Source organism: Stenella coeruleoalba (assembly GCF_951394435.1).
Source record: "Stenella coeruleoalba genome assembly, chromosome: 12".
In the NCBI taxonomy this organism is placed as follows: domain Eukaryota; kingdom Metazoa; phylum Chordata; class Mammalia; order Artiodactyla; family Delphinidae; genus Stenella; species Stenella coeruleoalba.
Window position 1 is genome coordinate 11,422,656 of NC_137158.1, and position 16,958 is coordinate 11,439,613.

Here is a 16,958-nt window from a genome sequence, read left to right on the forward strand (position 1 = left end):
AGCTGAGTTGCTCTCCCACCAGGCCCTGCCCTCCCCACCTTGGACGGTTTCATTTTACTGTTAGCACTCTCTTTACATTTGGTACTTACTGGGTTATGGTGTCATTTATTCATTGACTTTCAATGTTTTTTCCTTTCTCCTTACTTCCTCATAATGATATCTTATAATTTGTGATTTAGTTGTTCTGTGAAATCCTAATTATGTTAGTAATTTGAGGGAAAAGAATACTATATTTTCATGGTTTTCAGAAGCATCTCTATTTAACGGATTCTTTTCTGAATCAGGCAGGGTCCTAATCATTAATGAATACACAAATTTGTTTTACTTTAGAAAGTTTGGGGTATTCACGAAACAGAGTCAGAGTCTTATGGTCTCCCCGAAATGCGCCTTGAAGAGCTCAGCTCTGTTCCGTTCAGAAGGTGTCAGGAGTCTGCCGTGGCACGGAACAGCAAGAACAGCTTTGGGCGACCAGAGAGGAGCTCGTTCACATCCGTTTCTTCAGCGAGCATGTACTGAATCGCTGATCCTTGCCAGGGAGCTTATGAGCTGCTGGGATGAAAAACACAGCTTCTGACCTCAGTGAATCTCCTCGAGAGGTCCGTGCTTGAGCTGAACCTGAACAGTTAGCATTTTGGGTAGCGTGCCAAGACAGACCTCTGAGAAATGAGCACTTTGATGACGAGAGAATCTGGAAGGGCTGGTGTGGGGCTGCAGGCAGAAGAGCAGGTGGAGATGGGTGAATGTCTGGGGAGAAGAGGGGCGCTGCCTCCGCCCGTCAGCCCCTTCCCTAGCCAGGCGGAGCCTCCAGACAGACAGAGACAGCCCTGCAGTCTGGACCTCCTACAGCCTGGTGGAGGCCGTATGTAAGCAAGTAATCACAGTGTGGCATGTTAGTTACTAAAACGAAGGCTAATAGACAAGTGACTAACTGCTTGGAAAGAACTGCAGAAATTTCCATTAAAACAGCGACGTTAGAACCGAGTCTTAAGTATCCTGTAGGACTTCAGGAAGAGGAAAGTCCTCGAGTTCCAAGGAGGAAGTGAACGAGGATGAGGTGAGAGGGGTGGGCAGAGGCCAGGCCACCCACGGCCTTGCAGGATGTGCTAGGGAATGTGATGCTCACCCGGTAGGCCAGGGAAAACCAATGTGGTAGAGAAAGGGGGTAAGAATATTAAGGACAAATGATTCAGGCATGATTAGGAGACAGTCAGATTGAAGTTAATACAATTCCAGGATCGAGTTTGGGGCTTTATAACCAGTTGCAATCAGCTATCGCTTAGGATAGGTAATTTTCCACTTAAACGCTACTTTTGTCCCTAATCTTCCCACTTTCCTCCAAGGAACAATAAGTTTTGGTTCCTAGAGCCTAGCTGACTGATCTGCAGCCTGGGACCCATGAGCGTGATAATAAGCGTCTATGAGCCAATTAATAGTTGAATAAACACCAACAAGTTTAACATTTACCTGCAGTAAGGCTGCACAGATTCATTAAAATGCTGTGCTGCTTTGCTTTCCCCAGGAATTATATCAAGTTATTGCAGTAACTGGTTATCTCAAGCAGCTTCGCTCTTCATGACATCATGAAATTTATTGACGAAATATTGTTTTAAAACACGGAGTCCATGTTGGGGGAGACATTGTAATTAAAAAGACCTCTGGTGGCCAAAGGAGGGACTTCCCTGGCGGTCCAGTGGTTAAGACTCCATGCTTCCACGTCAGGGGACATGGGTTCGATCCCTGGTCGGGGAACTAAGATCCCATATGCCACTCGGTGCGGCCAAATAAATAAATAAAACCTCTGGCTCTGAAGAGTTTAGACATCCAGCTTAGTTGATGAGTGTGTTATGTTTGAAAAAAAACAAAAAAACAAAAATAAACCCTTGGGTACCTAATTGAGCAGTATTCTGCAGAAATAATTTATGAAATTTTTCATAAATTTCTATACAAATGTACATTTCCCTAAAGAGAATGAGAGTTTTGTAGCACATCTGCGTCTCAAAAATGTATATAGTTACATAAAAGACCATTTTAACAACTTTTTTTTTTTTTTTTTTTTTGCGTACGCGGGCCTCTCACCGCTGCGGCCTCTCCCGTTGCGGAGCACAGGCTCCGGACGCGCAGGCTCAGCGGCCATGGCTCACGGGCCCAGCCGCTCCGCGGCATGTGGGATCTTCCCGGACCGGGGCACGGACCCGCGTCCCCTGCATCGGCAGGCGGACTCTCAACCACTGCGCCACCGGGGAAGCCCAACTTTTATATTTTTATAGGGATGCATTCACTGGGTGTTGATCTTGGACTTCTTGGGGTTACATGGAAAAGGTAGAATCGCATTTTGACTTTGATTTTAATTCAGGGTTTCAATGGACATTAAAAAGGTGCAAGACTTAAGTATTAATGTTTAGTCTCTTTTTTAGTGTGTTTTTCTACATTCAAGCTGTGCCTCACAGGAGCTATTCTTAAATTGTCCACTGTAACCTCGGGCTTTTCTGTTGCATTTCTGCAGGAGCTTAAAATAATTTGCTGCATGATGTTTTTCCCCCCGAGTTTCCTCTATATACTAGTGAGCCATTTGGGTGACTTGTTTCAGTGAAGTTATGAAGATTCATATGTAGTATGTTGCTCTTACAGAATTATGAAGTTTCACGTCGCAAAACGGAAGTTTAAGGAAACATTACGCCCGTATGACGTAAAAGACGTCATCGAACAGTATTCTGCTGGTCACCTGGACATGCTGTGCAGAATTAAAAGCCTGCAAACACGGTGAGCAACGCGAGGGTTACTTGTTCTACAGGAACAGGCACAGAAACTGGGAGGAACGTCTCCCTAGTAGAGAAAACTCTTGAATTCCATGTTTCTAACTCTTCTTTTAGTGAACAGCTGGACTTTTGCGTTGAAACGCAAAAGATTTTATTTAAAAGTAAATCAGTCATTAAAAGCCTCAATGTATCGGCAGTGTCTCAGTGTCTCACCTGTGAAAATGGGGTATTGTCAGTGGCTGCCTAGGGTCGCGGTGACGATTGAATGAGTTAATGCAGGGTCACCGAGTGCTCGGGGAATGTTAATGGTTGGTGCTGCTGTCATTTCCGTTATCGCCCGAATCCTAACCATCCTTCAGAGGAAAGCTAGTCTTTCTCCTTCGTTAAACTTGACCCACCAGCCAGCCCACAAAGACAGACCTGTCCCTCCTCTGACCCCCTAAAGCGAGTAGAGTCCACTGCAGGGAGTAGAAGCGCAGCTCACCTTGGAATACTCTGCCGGAGAGTCAAACTGAGGACCCAGGGTTGACTCTCATACTGCTTCCCTGTGGGAAGCCTGTTCCCCGGGCCCTGGACCCAGTCTGGGCCCTTCCCTTCACGCCTGTCCTGCACGGGGCTAGATACACACCGTCTTGCCAGGGAGCATCTTCTCTAGAGGTTGAAAGAAATGAGTTCAGTATGTTATTTCAAACATGTAGTTTGATTGTGTCATCTTGAAGCCAAGATATTTAGTCAGTTTCATTTTTTTTAACAGCCTTGCTTCACTATCAGGCCCCAACTACCAGCATTCAATTGAACAGTTCTTAAAACACAAGGACTGAGTCTTCAATGTTTGTGTATGCCCAGAGCACACTTAGCCCAGGGTGAGGCATATACTAGGCCCTTGGTAAAACACCTGTTGATTTCTATAACATTAGTTACAGAAATCACAGTTTTTTTGTTCATTTCCTTCAGCAGGTAAGTATTGAACCTGCAGTGTGTGCTGGGCACCCTGGGCACCCAGAGATGAACAAATGACCCAGTCCTTGTAGAGCGGCAGTTGAATGGATTAGATGTCATGACTGCCTGTACTCCTGTGCACACAAAGTAAACTGGAAAGTTGAGTCCATATTCCTTATAATTCAGTTCTAAAACACACAAAAAGGAAGAAAGTAAGTGTCCAATTTAGGCTGACTAGGTCTCCTTGGAAATTGTTTTAAATCACCTGTGATCCGGTTACAGTCTCTGCACAGGTAGCCAAGGTTTTCCAAGTCCTTTCACAGAACTACCTAAGGCTCCCAACGTTTTTGTTTGCTTGTTTGTTTATTACAAATGTAATTGGTTTTCTTTTATTTTTCTTCATAGTGATAGGGTCACTAGTTAAAATACACTGTAAAATCTGCAATTTAAATTTTATTTCATGCTGCATTGTAGAAATAGTTTACATAAATAGCGTCCATTTAATCATTTAAAACAAAGGTTAAATGTAAATTAGGATTCTGTATTTATACCTATGATTATTTATGATTTTCTGGTAAAGTTTTATTTTTCTGAGGGTGAAGGAATTAATGTTTTTGAAAGTAAGATATCTTTAAACTAATTTGATAATTTCCAGAAATCAATTGACCTGGAGAGAATGCCGTAACATTACAAACAGGATTTTTTCATTTAACATATGTTTGTTCAACTGGTTTTGTTGTTTCTTTGTTTTTATTGACATATAGTTGATTTACAATGTTGTGTTAGTTTCAGGTGTACAACAAAGTGATTCAGTTATACATGCATTTATACCTTTTTTTTTTCAGATTCTTTCCCCTTATAGGTTATTGCAAAATATTGAGTATAGTTCCCTCCCAATGTTTCTATAAAGTTCAACTGCTGCAGAATTTGCAGAACTAATCTGGAGTTTCTTGCTTATGTGATGTGTGTATACTGTCCAACTAGAAATCCTGAGATGGAGACTACAGCTTTCTTATCTGCTTATCTTCCATATGTCAGATGTATGATAAATGGTCACTGAAAAATCTGTTCTATTATTAACATGAAATAGTCATAATTATGATTTTGTCATTTTTAAGTGGTTGAATTCAAGAAACACCTGGTCCGGGGTGGAAACAGACAAATTACTTGGTAGTTTAGGACATTTTTTGCCTCCAGAAGATCAGCCATAAGTGATTTCATCATGGACTAGAATAATGAGAAAATTAACCTCGTGTAATTTTCATGTGAAGAAAATAAGCACGTCAACTGGAAGAAGTTCATTTTTATTTCCTCTTACGTAAATAGAGATAATTGTATTTTTCTTTTCAAAACCCTTCCTTCCAGCCTAGGGCAGTGTCCACCTTCAGCACTCATAATCAGATCTCTTTCTCTGCTAGTGTGGATCAAATTCTTGGAAAAGGGCAAATCACATCAGATAAGAAGAGCAGAGAGAAAATAACCGCAGAACATGAGACCACAGATGACCTCAGCATGCTCGGCCGAGTGGTCAAGGTTGAAAAGCAGGTACAGCTCAACTAAACTGCTTAACTTTTTAGCCAGATTTGTTTCCAGTTTTATTGAGATATAATTGACGCATATCGCCGTATAAGTTTAAGGCGTACGACGTAATGGTCTGACCTCCATATACTGTGAATGATCTTAGCCTCCATCATCTCATAGAGACACAATAAAAAGGAAAGCACAGGGCTTCCCTGGTGGCGCAGTGGTTGAGAGTCCGCCTGCCGATGCGGGGGACACGGGTTCGTGCCCCGGTCCGGGAGGATCCCACATGCCGCGGAGCGGCTGGGCCCGTGAGCAATGGCCGCTGGGCCTGCGCGTCCGGAGCCTGTACTCCACAACGGGAGAGGCCACAACAGTGAGGGGCCTGCGTACCGCAAAAAAAAAAAAAAAAAAAAAAAAAAAGGAAAGCACAGAAAGAAAATAACTTGTTTTCCTTGCGATGAGAACCCTTAGGATCTACTCTGTTAACACCTTCCTGGGTACCACACGGCAGTATTAGCTATAGTCATCCCCTTGTGCATCGCACCCCCAGCACTTGTTTATCTATAACTAGGAATCGGTACCTTCCAGCCACCTGCCTCCGGTCCCCTCCCTCCACCCGCTGCCTCTGGTCACCATGAATCTGATCCTTTTTCTATGTGTTTGGGAAGGGGGTTGTTTTTTGTCGTAAATTCCACGTAAGTGAGATCATACAGTATTTGTGTTTCTCTGCCTGACCTATTTGACTTAGCAATATGCTCTCCAGGTCCATCCCTGCTGTTGCAAATAGCTGGATTTCCTCTTTTTTTATGGCTGAGTAATATTCCATTGTGTATATTTATATATACACACACCACAACTTATTTATCCATTGATCTGCAGTGGACACTTGTCTCTGAGTCTTGGCTATGAACATGGGGGTGCAGACATCTTTTTGGGTTAATTTTTGTTTCCTCTGGATATAGTCCCAACAGTGGAATTGCTGGATCATGTGGTAGCTCTATTTTTAATTTCCTGAGGAACCTCCATACTGTTCTCCACAGTGGCTGCACCAGTTGACATTCCCACCAACAGTGCAGGAGGGCTCCCTTTTCTCCACACCCACATCAGCATTTGTTATCTCTTATCTTTTTGATGACGGCCCTTCTAACAGGAGTGAAGTAGCCAGAATTTTTTTTTAATCAAAACTGATTATAGGCAGTTGGATGTATTTTAGTGAGTAATAGATTTTAAAAGGAATAAAATCAAGAAAGAGCAAATAAATTAAATTTTCTTTATGCATAGACAGTGTTTCTCTAAAACACTGGATTTCCATATAAGAAATAGAAAATTTCCTTTCATCAATTAATACTCGAACTACAAACAACTGTAGATTTCCAACAGTAGAATAACAAAGATCTAGTTTTTATTTGTGTTTTGGTTATTTTCATTGTCTCTCTTATGTCAAAAAAAAAAAAAAGCATAATAACTATGGTAGTGCACTGAATGTTTGTTGACCCTGAGAGTGTATCATCTCATACAAAGACAGTTTTTAGAAATCAAAATGCTCCCCCAATTTGATTATAAATATTCCAAGCATTTTATACCTTTATTTTTAAATTTAGAATCGCCTAGATTGATATCTAGGGTCTTTTTTTTGTTTTTTTGTCTGTACCGCACAGCTTGTGGGATCTAGTTCCCTGACCAGGGATGGAACCCGGGCCTCCTGTGGTGGAAGCGCAGAGTCTTAACCACTGGACCATCAGGGAAGTCCCAGTATCTAGGGTCTTGATTTCTTACAGAATCAGTTCCCTGCTAGGCAGCAGTGAAGTCCCAGAATGTCTTCAGGGAAGTGGCTGAGGAAGGGCAACCTGATCGGGGAGGAGGGTCTGGAAGTTGCTTTGTACAGCGCTTATATGGTTTTTGAAACATCAATTTTATCTTATTTTTTTTATAATTTATTTTATTTTATCTTTGTGTTGGGTCTTCATTGCTGTGCGCGGGCCTTTCTCTAGTTGTGTCGAGCGGGGGCTACTCTTCGTTGCAGTGCGAGGGCTTATTGCGGTGGCTTCTCTTGTTGCGGAGCACGGGCTCTAGGTGCGCGGGCTTCAGTAGTTGTGGTTCACAGGCTTCAGTAGCTGTGGCTCGTGGGCTTCAGTAGTTGTGACTTGTGGGCTCTAGAGTGCAGGCTCAGTAGTTGTGGCGCACGGGCTTAGCTGCTCTGTGGCATGTGGGATCCTCCCGGACCAGGGCTCGAACCCATGTCCCCGGCATTGGCAGGCGGATTCTTAACCACTGCCCCACCAGGGAAGCCCCTGAAAATCAATTTTAAAGGCTGGGGAGGCAGAAGGGCGCCAGTGGAGACCAGGCGGACGGACGGCGGAGCGTCCTGCCTCTCAGCCGTCCGTTCCCGCCCTCACGGCTGGAAGGGGCATCCTGAGCTGGTGCCCAGTCAGGACTGCGAACGACTTGCCTCTCCGGACTTCACTGTGCGGGCACAGCCGGACTTCTTTCTACATTCTTATCAACAGGCGTACGTTTTCCCCTCTTTCAGGTCCAGTCCATCGAGGCCAAGCTGGACTGCCTGCTGGACATCTACCAGCAGGCCCTGCGGAAAGGCTCCGCGTCGGCCCTCGCACTGGCCCCCCTGCAGACCCCACCTTTCGACTGTCAGCAGACCTCGGACTATCAGAGCCTGGCCCCGCCCGGCGGCCGCCTGCCCCGCTCGGCCAGCGCGGGCCTGGCTCGGGGCCTGCAGCTCATCCTCACGCCTGGCGAGCTGGGGGCGCAGACCTTGTACGCGCTGAGCCCCCCGGCGGCCCAGGGGCCCGGGAGCCCGGGGGACGGCCCGGCGGCGGCGGGGGTGGGCGCGGCCCGGCCGGCGGCTCCTGCCACCCTGCAGATCCCGGCCCCGCTGCCCGCCCTGGGGGCCCTGGCCCCCGGCCCCGCGGGCCCGCACGAAGGCCTCCCCGACGTCTCCGCCCGCCTCGAGGCCGCCAAGGAGCGCGCGCTGCGCCAGAGCCTCGACCTGGACGGCGCGGCCCTGCTATCTGTCCGGCCTGCGGCGGCCCAGGACCGGGGCAAGTCGGCGTCGGTGCAGAACCTGATCCGGTCCACGGAGGACCTGGACGTGCCGCTGTCGGGGAGCGAGTCCAGCGGCTCCAGGGGCAGCCAAGATTTTTACCCCAAATGGAGGGAATCCAAATTGTTTATAACTGATGAAGAGGCGGGCCAGGAGGAGACCGGGTCGGACGCCTTGCACGCGGGGCCGCCGGCCCGGGAACCCGCCCTGGCGTCGGACTGTCTCAGGACTGGACGGTCCCGATCATCTCGGAGCGCAGGAGCCACGGAGGCCCTCGGCCGGGCCCATGCCAGGCTGAAATGAGGCCCTCGCTCGCTTCCCTTGCCCCGCAGCCTCTCAGCCGTACACGTCGCTGCATGAACTCTTCGGGAAGCCCTTCTCGAAAGCTGAATGCCCAAGAATCAGGAAGAGCAGGAAAGGCAGTGTCCAAGCCCGTTACCTTTTAATTGCATGACAATGCATGTTCAGGGGACGGCTGAACTTCCCAGGTAGGACAACATTACCCCTCATTCAGGAAGGTACCTCGCGTTAAAACTCCTGAGAAATCAACACTGCTGGTGCTGTGGTGTGTGTGAAAATGTCAAGGTCAGGTCGTTTATAAGATTGGACTCCTCTGTCTTTTGAAATGATGGGAGTAAGCGCCTTCAGATTTCAGGCATTTCTGCTTTGTGGTAAAACACAGAGTACAGTTTCAGAATTAGGCCATGACGTGCGTACACGTAAACATAGTATCAGCTGCTGATAGGGTGTCCAGTAAAGCAGAATTGGGGAATCACAGAAACGGCTGCCTGTCCAAGACGTACTTGCCAACCCGTTCCTATTCAGGCATTTTATTATTAATGTAATTTGAATGTCAACTCGTGTGCTTTTGGTGACTTCTTAACGCTGTGGCCAGCAACTTTGCACGTCATTTTCATGTTCTTTATGACGAGAATGTTCTTCGGTTAGAAAATGTGCAAACAAACAGTGAAAGTCAAGGCCAGTGGGGCAAATAGGCTGACTCTGACACATCTGACTTCAGTGGAAACGTACTCCCTGATGGCTCGCTCCATCAGCTGCTACACAAGCAAACCAAGTCCTGAGAAGCGGACAGCCGGCCGGGCAGGGCTGATCCGTGTGTCCTGCAGCGCTCTCCACTAAAGGCAAGTGCGAGAGGCTCTTCCCACGGCTGATACACACGCAGGATCCTGGGAGCAGACGTGTGAGTGAGATGGGGATGGAAAAGGCTTGAAAAGAATCCAGACACGATACCGGGAAACAAGTGAGCTCAAGAAAACGACTTCCCCCTCCAGGGCCGTGAGAGGGAGGGAAACAAACCAAAAGGAAAGACCTTGATTTTTCAGAAAACGAATATTGCTAAGGAATTCAACTACCTAAACATCCCTTCTTCTTATATATAAGCAGCGAATTTTGAAAGGCATTTATTTTTTAATATGCCCTGAATGTCTTTTGCTATTAGGTAGTACATTTTGCATATGGAAGGCTAAAACTAAACGTCCTTTACTTTTTATACTGTAGTGCACATTTTCTATTTTTCCCAAGAATGTTGCCCCCAGTCTGAAATTACTGGCTCAGTTTCCTGGTACAAACATTTTATGGTTCAAAGTCAGGTAACACTGGCGGGGTCTGCGAATCAAAGCACTTAATAATATAGCATGGCAGCAAAAAGAAAGACCAAGGGACACCAAAAGAGAAATGTATGTACCAGATAGCAAGCTAAGTTGACCGCTTGTTAGAAACCAGCCTCGCTAGCCCAGACCGTCAGAACTTCTGCCAAGGTAACGGCACCCAAAGGGCCAGGAGAAGCGAGAGAACACTGGTTAAACTCTCACCACAGAAGGACTTAAAAAGAAGAGTTTTTTCCTTGGCGGTAGTGCTGCCTCCGGGAAAACTTTCCCAGCGGCCAGGAGGACCAAGCAGGGCTGTCGCCGGCCACCCAGAGGCCAGAAGATGCCCTGACACCCGCCAAGTCCCTCCCAACTCCCTCCCCAGCCGGGTTTCTCCACCCCAGACTCCCCCCGCGACTTTTCTTCTCCACAGGCTTATGGACTCCCTGCCACAAGTTCCCTTCTGGACTTCACCAGCCGACATCCCCAAGTAAACCGCTTCTCCACTCACCCAAAATGCGCTTCTCAGCCTTTTAAGACCCTGTCGTTTTTGATAAACACTGAACTTTGGCAAGATTCCTCTTCTCGCCCCACCGGGATCCTAGCACACTCCCCCGGAGCATGTCATTCAGCGTGTGCTTGGGTGCTGGAGATACGCAGAAGAGAGTCTAAATTTGACACTCCAGTTGAGAAGAGGTTCTCAAGCTTTCGAAGCCATTATTTTCATTTTCGAAACGTAGAGTGTTAGTAAAGTATTAAATGCAATGTTTCATCTACCCACGTATCCACTCAAAGTTGTGATCCATCCTCCCAAGGAGGTTGTACACAAGAACACACACACACACACCCCTACCCCTCCACTGACCCGAAGCCAGACCCCCGCCGTGCACGGCAGGCCTCTCCAGGTGTCGGCCGAGGAAGAGGCAGGCGATAGCAGCTTTCAGGTAGCACTGAGTCTTGGACACACTGTCCGGGTCAAACCCCACTGGCAGCAGGAACTCTGAATGTACGGGGGACCCCTCTGGCCCCTTTAGGCCTCAGACACAGCACAGTTCATCCGGCGTTGCTGAAGACGGAAGATTCAGAAACAAACCTAAGCCCATCACTGAGGGTTACCCACAGCCCCGCGTGGTAAATCATGTTAGGAAAAGCTTTCATACATCCAAGCCATGACCATTTTGTGTCTGTCTTACTCTATAGCGCAGAAAGTCCTGGATGTCGAAAGCCGGTTGTCTTGTGTGAAAACTGGAGGGTTGTGTCTGCTCTGTTCCTCTCGGCAGAGCCGAGAGGGGCCTCCCACTTACACTTAGCAAAGTCCCTTCGGTCAACCCCAGACGGCGTCTCGAAGCACAATTCAGCTGAGCGCTGATCAGCCGCCGGCTTTCTCGGTCCGTGTTCGTCTGCCTTCTGCAGTTCGTGGGGCTGATCAAGCTACCGCTTCCTGGCAAACATCCCTTCTAGGAGGTGAACTGAGAAACTTTGCTCTGTCTGATCTAAATGTTTGCATTGTGTTCAACTAAATTAACACGTGTAGATTGCAAGTTTCGTTTAAAGAAGACACTTGACTGAGTTTTTAAGTCTTTATCTCCTGTTCTAAGGTGCCTTTCTTGCCTCCCCTTGGCTCAGTGATTCTGAACATTCTTAATTTGCCAGTAAAACAAGTCTAACAGAGAGGAGGAAATCAGGCACAAAGTGACTAATTCTCATGCCTGTTTGCAAAGCAAACTATAAGGAAGGATGCAAGTGAGCAACTAAGTGAATAGGTCACTTCATCCAGATTGAGAAAATATCATAAATGTTAACTTATCTCCCCAGAAGCTATTTTTTGCCTTAAAATGACATGGTTGTGTTTTTGTAAGAGAAACTTAATTTAATATAATTATGTGCATTTAAGTGAGCAGTTCTGGAAGTCGTGTATGACAATGCAGTTGTCTGTTTCCTGAAAATAAATCAGGAATATCATATCCATTTCAAGCTACCATTCAAATGTAATTTCCTTTGCTCTCTTTTACTGGGATTATTTGTTTTAAAGTAAAACATTAAAAAGATGTCTATAAACAGCTAGTGTGCTTTCATCTCGTATTAACTGGTTTGTTCTGAACTGAGTCCTAGTCGATGAAACTGATCGTATACAGATTTGGGGTTGAAATTAAAAATTACCTTTTTCCAGTGTTGCTGAAGAAACCATTGGTAACTGGGGAAGAGGAGAGATTTACAAATGTTGTTGAGGGTATCATAAGAAAAATTAACTGGATATTATACTGAATATTTATTTTTATGTTTTTAATTTGATATATCAAAACAGATGCCAGCCCATATGAGCCTTGTGTCAGCTATAATAAAAGGGTTTGCTAAACGAGTGATAAGAAGTGGGGACCAGTAGGTCCCCAAATGCTGGAACCCCTGGCTGCTCAGAATGACCATTTGTAGCACCTACCCAGCGCTGCCCAACCAGGGGGCTTCTGCTCCAGAAGGGATCTTCCCCTTCTGCCCTAGTACCCCCCCTCCTTCTGGTCCACTAGCAGTTTTGCACAGTCTGCATCATTAAGTGCAGTGGAATTATTTGAAAGGAGGCTCAGAATGTTAGAGCTCTGGAATGCAAAGCAACAAAGCCCCAAGAGAGCCGCCTTAGACGCAGGAGGAAGGGTGAGGGGCTGTCGCGTGAGGGGCCTCCCCCCATGTCTCTGAGGAGCGCACGCAGGTCTCCCTGCCTGTCCTGTCACCTTCCGGAGACGAGTGAAAATAATCAGCAAACTTGGAACGTGCTTCCTTTGACCAACTCAAAAACGTAAACAGCTTCCAAACGCTTTCGCTTTCGCACCTACCTTACAGCCTCTCTCAGTCCCGCCTTTAAAAGCAAAATATACGGACAATTATTCTACCCTCATCATGGGTACAAGTAGGTTCCCAGACCTTGAAATGCCCACTTTCATCACCCTGCTTTCGACTACTTCAAGCACCTAGTACAAGTAAAAACTGCTTCTTTAATTTTTAAAAATGTTTAATTAGTTACAATAAGACTTCACCCTCTGGCCTACCTAACTCCAGGTTATTGAGGTTTTTACTACATTTCCAAGCAGAAATTTATCAGATACACTACGTGCAAACTACAGATTACGCACTGCCCTGAAATCACAGCACCACAAGACTGGTGAAGGGTAATTTTTCTGTTCCGATAAATAAATAGAAAACCCGAAGGCACATTGGTGTGATAGATTTCTTTGCCCGTTCCCATGGCCCATTCATTCCCATCATGATTTTGTTGCCTAGTTCAAGTCCAGTGCGCTCCGGGCTAAGCATCGGGGTCCAGGCTTCCCACACACTGTCACCGAATTTCTCAACTTCTCACCTGCTTGCAATTTTTTTTTTTTTTAGCGAGGCCCATCTCTTTCCATTACTTGCTTCTACTTCCCCTTTCCTTTGCCTACAGTGGTGTGCCTACCTTCCAGCACCGCCAAACCCTGCCCTGCCCGTGACCCCAGGAGCTAGGTACCCGCACCTTCCCCTGGGGGCAGCCCCCGTGCTCAAGGCAGCACATCACACGCAGCCCAGGTCAACAGATGCTTCTGCGTATCTGCATCTCCTCGCCGAGGCCTCCGGGCCACATGCAACACCACCTCCTGCTTCCAGGACTCGGGGGAGGAAATGCGTCGGCCCCTCCCCGGGGGAGCTCTTCCCTTACGGACGACTAATTCTCCTGCTCTGGATGCCAACGCCCTCCTTCCCCGTATCTGCGGCATCTCCCACTCAGTAACAGAAGTGAGCCTCTCCCATGACCAGCACCGCAAGAGCTCACCTTCCTCTTTCTTTCTCTCCACATCGCACCTTCTTTAGAACCAACGATTTATAGCGTACGTTGTATAAGGTACTTCTGTTTCCCCAGCATCCATCCACCAGCCAGCAAGACAGTCAGGCCCATGCCTGCCCACCCCCCAGACAACCAGCTCCAGCCCTTCAGCATGACCTCCTGGAAGCACATGCTGACCTCCCGGACACACATGCAGTCAGCATCCCTCTTGGCTTCTCTGGGGCCGCCAACGCTGTGAACAGCCTGCCTTCCTTTTAAAACTGCCCCCCGACCCCCGTTTGTCCCTGCTTCTCTGGAACAGTCCTCTCTATTCACTGTCCCAAGCTCCTTACTTTCCTTGCTTTGCGGTCAGTGCTCCAGATCCCACCCTTCTCTCCTCCCCTCACACCCTCCCCTGGTGGCCCCACCCGTGACCTCAGCTACTAACGCTGGGGTCCCACGCAATCAAGGGTCTCCAGCCCCGAGCATCAGCTCTGAATGTCTCCCTTGGGCCCGAAGTCACCTCGGTCGGACGTCCCAGACAAACTTCTTGAGGGGGACATGTCACAATATCCCCCAAGCGTCCCCCGCCAGGCCACGCAGGCAGAAGGCGCTCAAGAACCCTGAATGGGTGAAAGTGTCCTGGTCTCTCTGGCCTTTTACTCAGTTTCAGCAGCTTCCAACCCCTAACTTCAGAGGTCTTTCTCTCAAGGAGGATGTGACCCTCAGCCTCGTCCACACTGTGTCACAGATTTGATCGGCTACTTCTCCCAAAGGTCTCTGGGCTTTTCCAAAGGGAAAGAAATTAATGGAATTAATGAATGCCAAATAGTGAGTAATCGTGTTTCTGCAGGACTGGGAGAAGAAGCCCCCTCACCCCCCGCCCCAGGCCTCAGCATCCTTCGCCTCTGTCCCTCCTCCATTGACGAATACACTGCCTCAGACCCCACGGATGGTACCCAGGCCTAGATTCTGCCCATTCACCAGGAGGCCTGATTACTCACACTTCCCTGGAGCTCCAAGGAGAAAAGGGGGTTTCGTCTCCCTTCCCTGCTCCCTGAGCCCCATGAAACCACATTCCAGCTCCCCAGCCCTCTTTATACCCTACCAATGCCAAGCCCATAGCCAGAGCTGGCCTACAGTCTGTGGATCCCAGACTTTAAAATAACTCATGAACACACTACTATATATAAAACAGGTAACCAACAAGGACCTACGATAGAGCACAGGGAACTCTACTCAATGTTTGTACTAACCTATAGGGGAAAAGAATCTGAAAAAGAATACATATATATGTGTAACTGAATCACTTTGCTGTGCACCTGAAACTAACACAACCTTGTAAATCACGTAAACTTCCAAAACAAGCTTAAAAAGTAGCAACTCATGCTGAGTGACTGCCCAGTGTTGAGCCAATAAGGGCTTTCCCAGGTGTTACCGAATTTAATCCTCACCACCTGACCACAGGTAACCTATCGGTTAGGATGGATTTGGCTGCGGGTATAAGAAAACCCGAGAACAGGGGCTTCCCTCGTGGCGCAGTGGTTGGGAGTCCGCCTGCCGATGCAGGGGATGCGGGTTCGTGCCCCGGTCCGGGAAGATCCCACATGTCGCGGAGCGGCTGGGCCCGTGAGCCGTGGCCGCTGAGCCTGCGCGTCCGGAGCCTGTGCTCCGCAACGGGAGAGGCCACAACAGTGAGAGGCCCGCGTACCGCAAAAAAAAAAAAAAAAAAAACCCGAGGACGTTGTATTATCCAGCATAACTGAAGATCAGGGTGGCTCCAGACAGAGCCGTTTGTTCAGTGACGTCGGCGTTCCGTCCTGCCTGCTTTCCCCCTGGTCTGGAGGAAAGTACTGGCGGATCCCCTCGCTGTCCACAAGGTGCCACCACAAGCGTCTCGATTACCTCGGGGGGGGGGGGGGGGGGGGGGGCGCCAGCCCAGCGGGAGGTAAATCCTTTGCCGGCCCCTGATTAGACTAACGCAGGTCACACGCTCACTCCGGAACCTGGTAGCAGTCGCACCATGATTGGCTTAAACCATTCACACCCCCCTCTCTGGAGTCTATCCTCCCGGGTAGAGGATCTGGCAGCCAGGGAGGTTCTGGAATGGAGGGTTAAGAGCCTTACCAGTCAAGTTATTCATGACTTGAGAGACCTCAGGACCCTTTGCTCCCAGAAGCACCCACCACGACCAATCCCAGCCCCTACGGCTGGCAATCTGGGGACAAGGCCCGAGCGCCCACCTCCCAGGCCACTGGCGGGGGACCACTTTCTGACTCCACCTGGACTCCCGCCTTTCTCCTCTTGTCTGCCCTTTAAGGTCCAAGGGGACCCTGGGCTTCTAGAAGAGGACCTTTCCTAGAAGCCCCTGTTTTCATTCAACCCAGAGCAGCCTGAGGAAGCTCCAGGTCTAAGAGAAGCAGCTGTCTTTCCCGTTTGCTTCTCCTTCGCTGGCCCAGAGGCCCCTCGTGGGCCAGAGAAGTTCATCGAAGGAAGGAGCAGGGCACCAAAGGCTTTGCACACTGGGCCACTTGTTCTAGCGGATCTTTGCTGGTGGACCACTTTCTTACACCCCGGGGGACTTGTGGCCTTTGAGGGATAAGACCGGGCCACAAATGCCACCTCGTGTCAATGCCCTTCAGGTCTTTTTACCGATGTGGACCCAAAACTCCCCTCACGTCTCGACTGCCCTGGGAGAGCAAAATCCTTTTACTGCCAGAGCGAAATCTAAAGCGCCTAGAGCCAAACATTTCATAAGTGGAAGCCTGAGAAGGCCGAAGGGAGACGGTGGCTCCCTCTCCGGCGGGACGAAAACAGGCCCGGCGGGTCCAGCGCGATGGGCGGCGCGGCAGCCAGGTCGGGCGGGCTCAGGGGCAGCTTCTGCGCAAACCGCAGCATCTCGCGTCTGCAGGGAGAGGGCGGGGGGACACTGGGACCCCAGGGCAGTCACCGCAGCCCGGGCCTCCCCTGCCCCAAACGCGTCTCCCGGTGCCTCCCCTCACTCCCCGAGGGCGCCCCCTTCTCCAGAGCTGGGGGAGCCCCCGGACGCCCAGCCAGGCCGGTGATCCTCCAGGAAGCCGAGATGCCAGCGACTCTACCATCAAGTCCTCTGAGGTCGCCCACCTCGGGCCCGGCTTTGGGGGTCCCAGCTCCCAAGCCTCCAGATCCTAAGAACAGCCGCTGCCTGGACTCAGCCGGCCCCACGACGAGGACGTGCGTCAGGCCCGTGGCCGCGAAGCGCGCCTCCAGCCGGATGAGGGTCTGGCTGTGCGCCTCGATGATGCGGG

At 49.0% G+C, this 16,958-nt stretch overlaps 1 protein-coding gene across 5 annotated transcripts in view; it reads left to right on the forward strand.

Annotated features, from left to right (window-relative positions):
• KCNQ5 (potassium voltage-gated channel subfamily Q member 5) overlaps positions 1-10,484 on the forward strand; it is a 577,598-nt gene extending 567,114 nt beyond the window's left edge. For all 5 annotated transcript variants that reach the window (XM_079938653.1, XM_079938654.1, XM_079938655.1 and 2 more), the window contains 3 exons: positions 2,629-2,760; positions 5,114-5,240; positions 7,750-10,484. In XM_079938653.1, coding sequence (XP_079794779.1) covers positions 2,629-2,760; positions 5,114-5,240; positions 7,750-8,580 — 1,090 coding nt within the window. In that variant the 3' untranslated portion in view covers positions 8,581-10,484. The remainder of the gene's footprint in view (positions 1-2,628; positions 2,761-5,113; positions 5,241-7,749) is intronic.
• Positions 10,485-16,958: the final 6,474 nt, after the last annotated feature.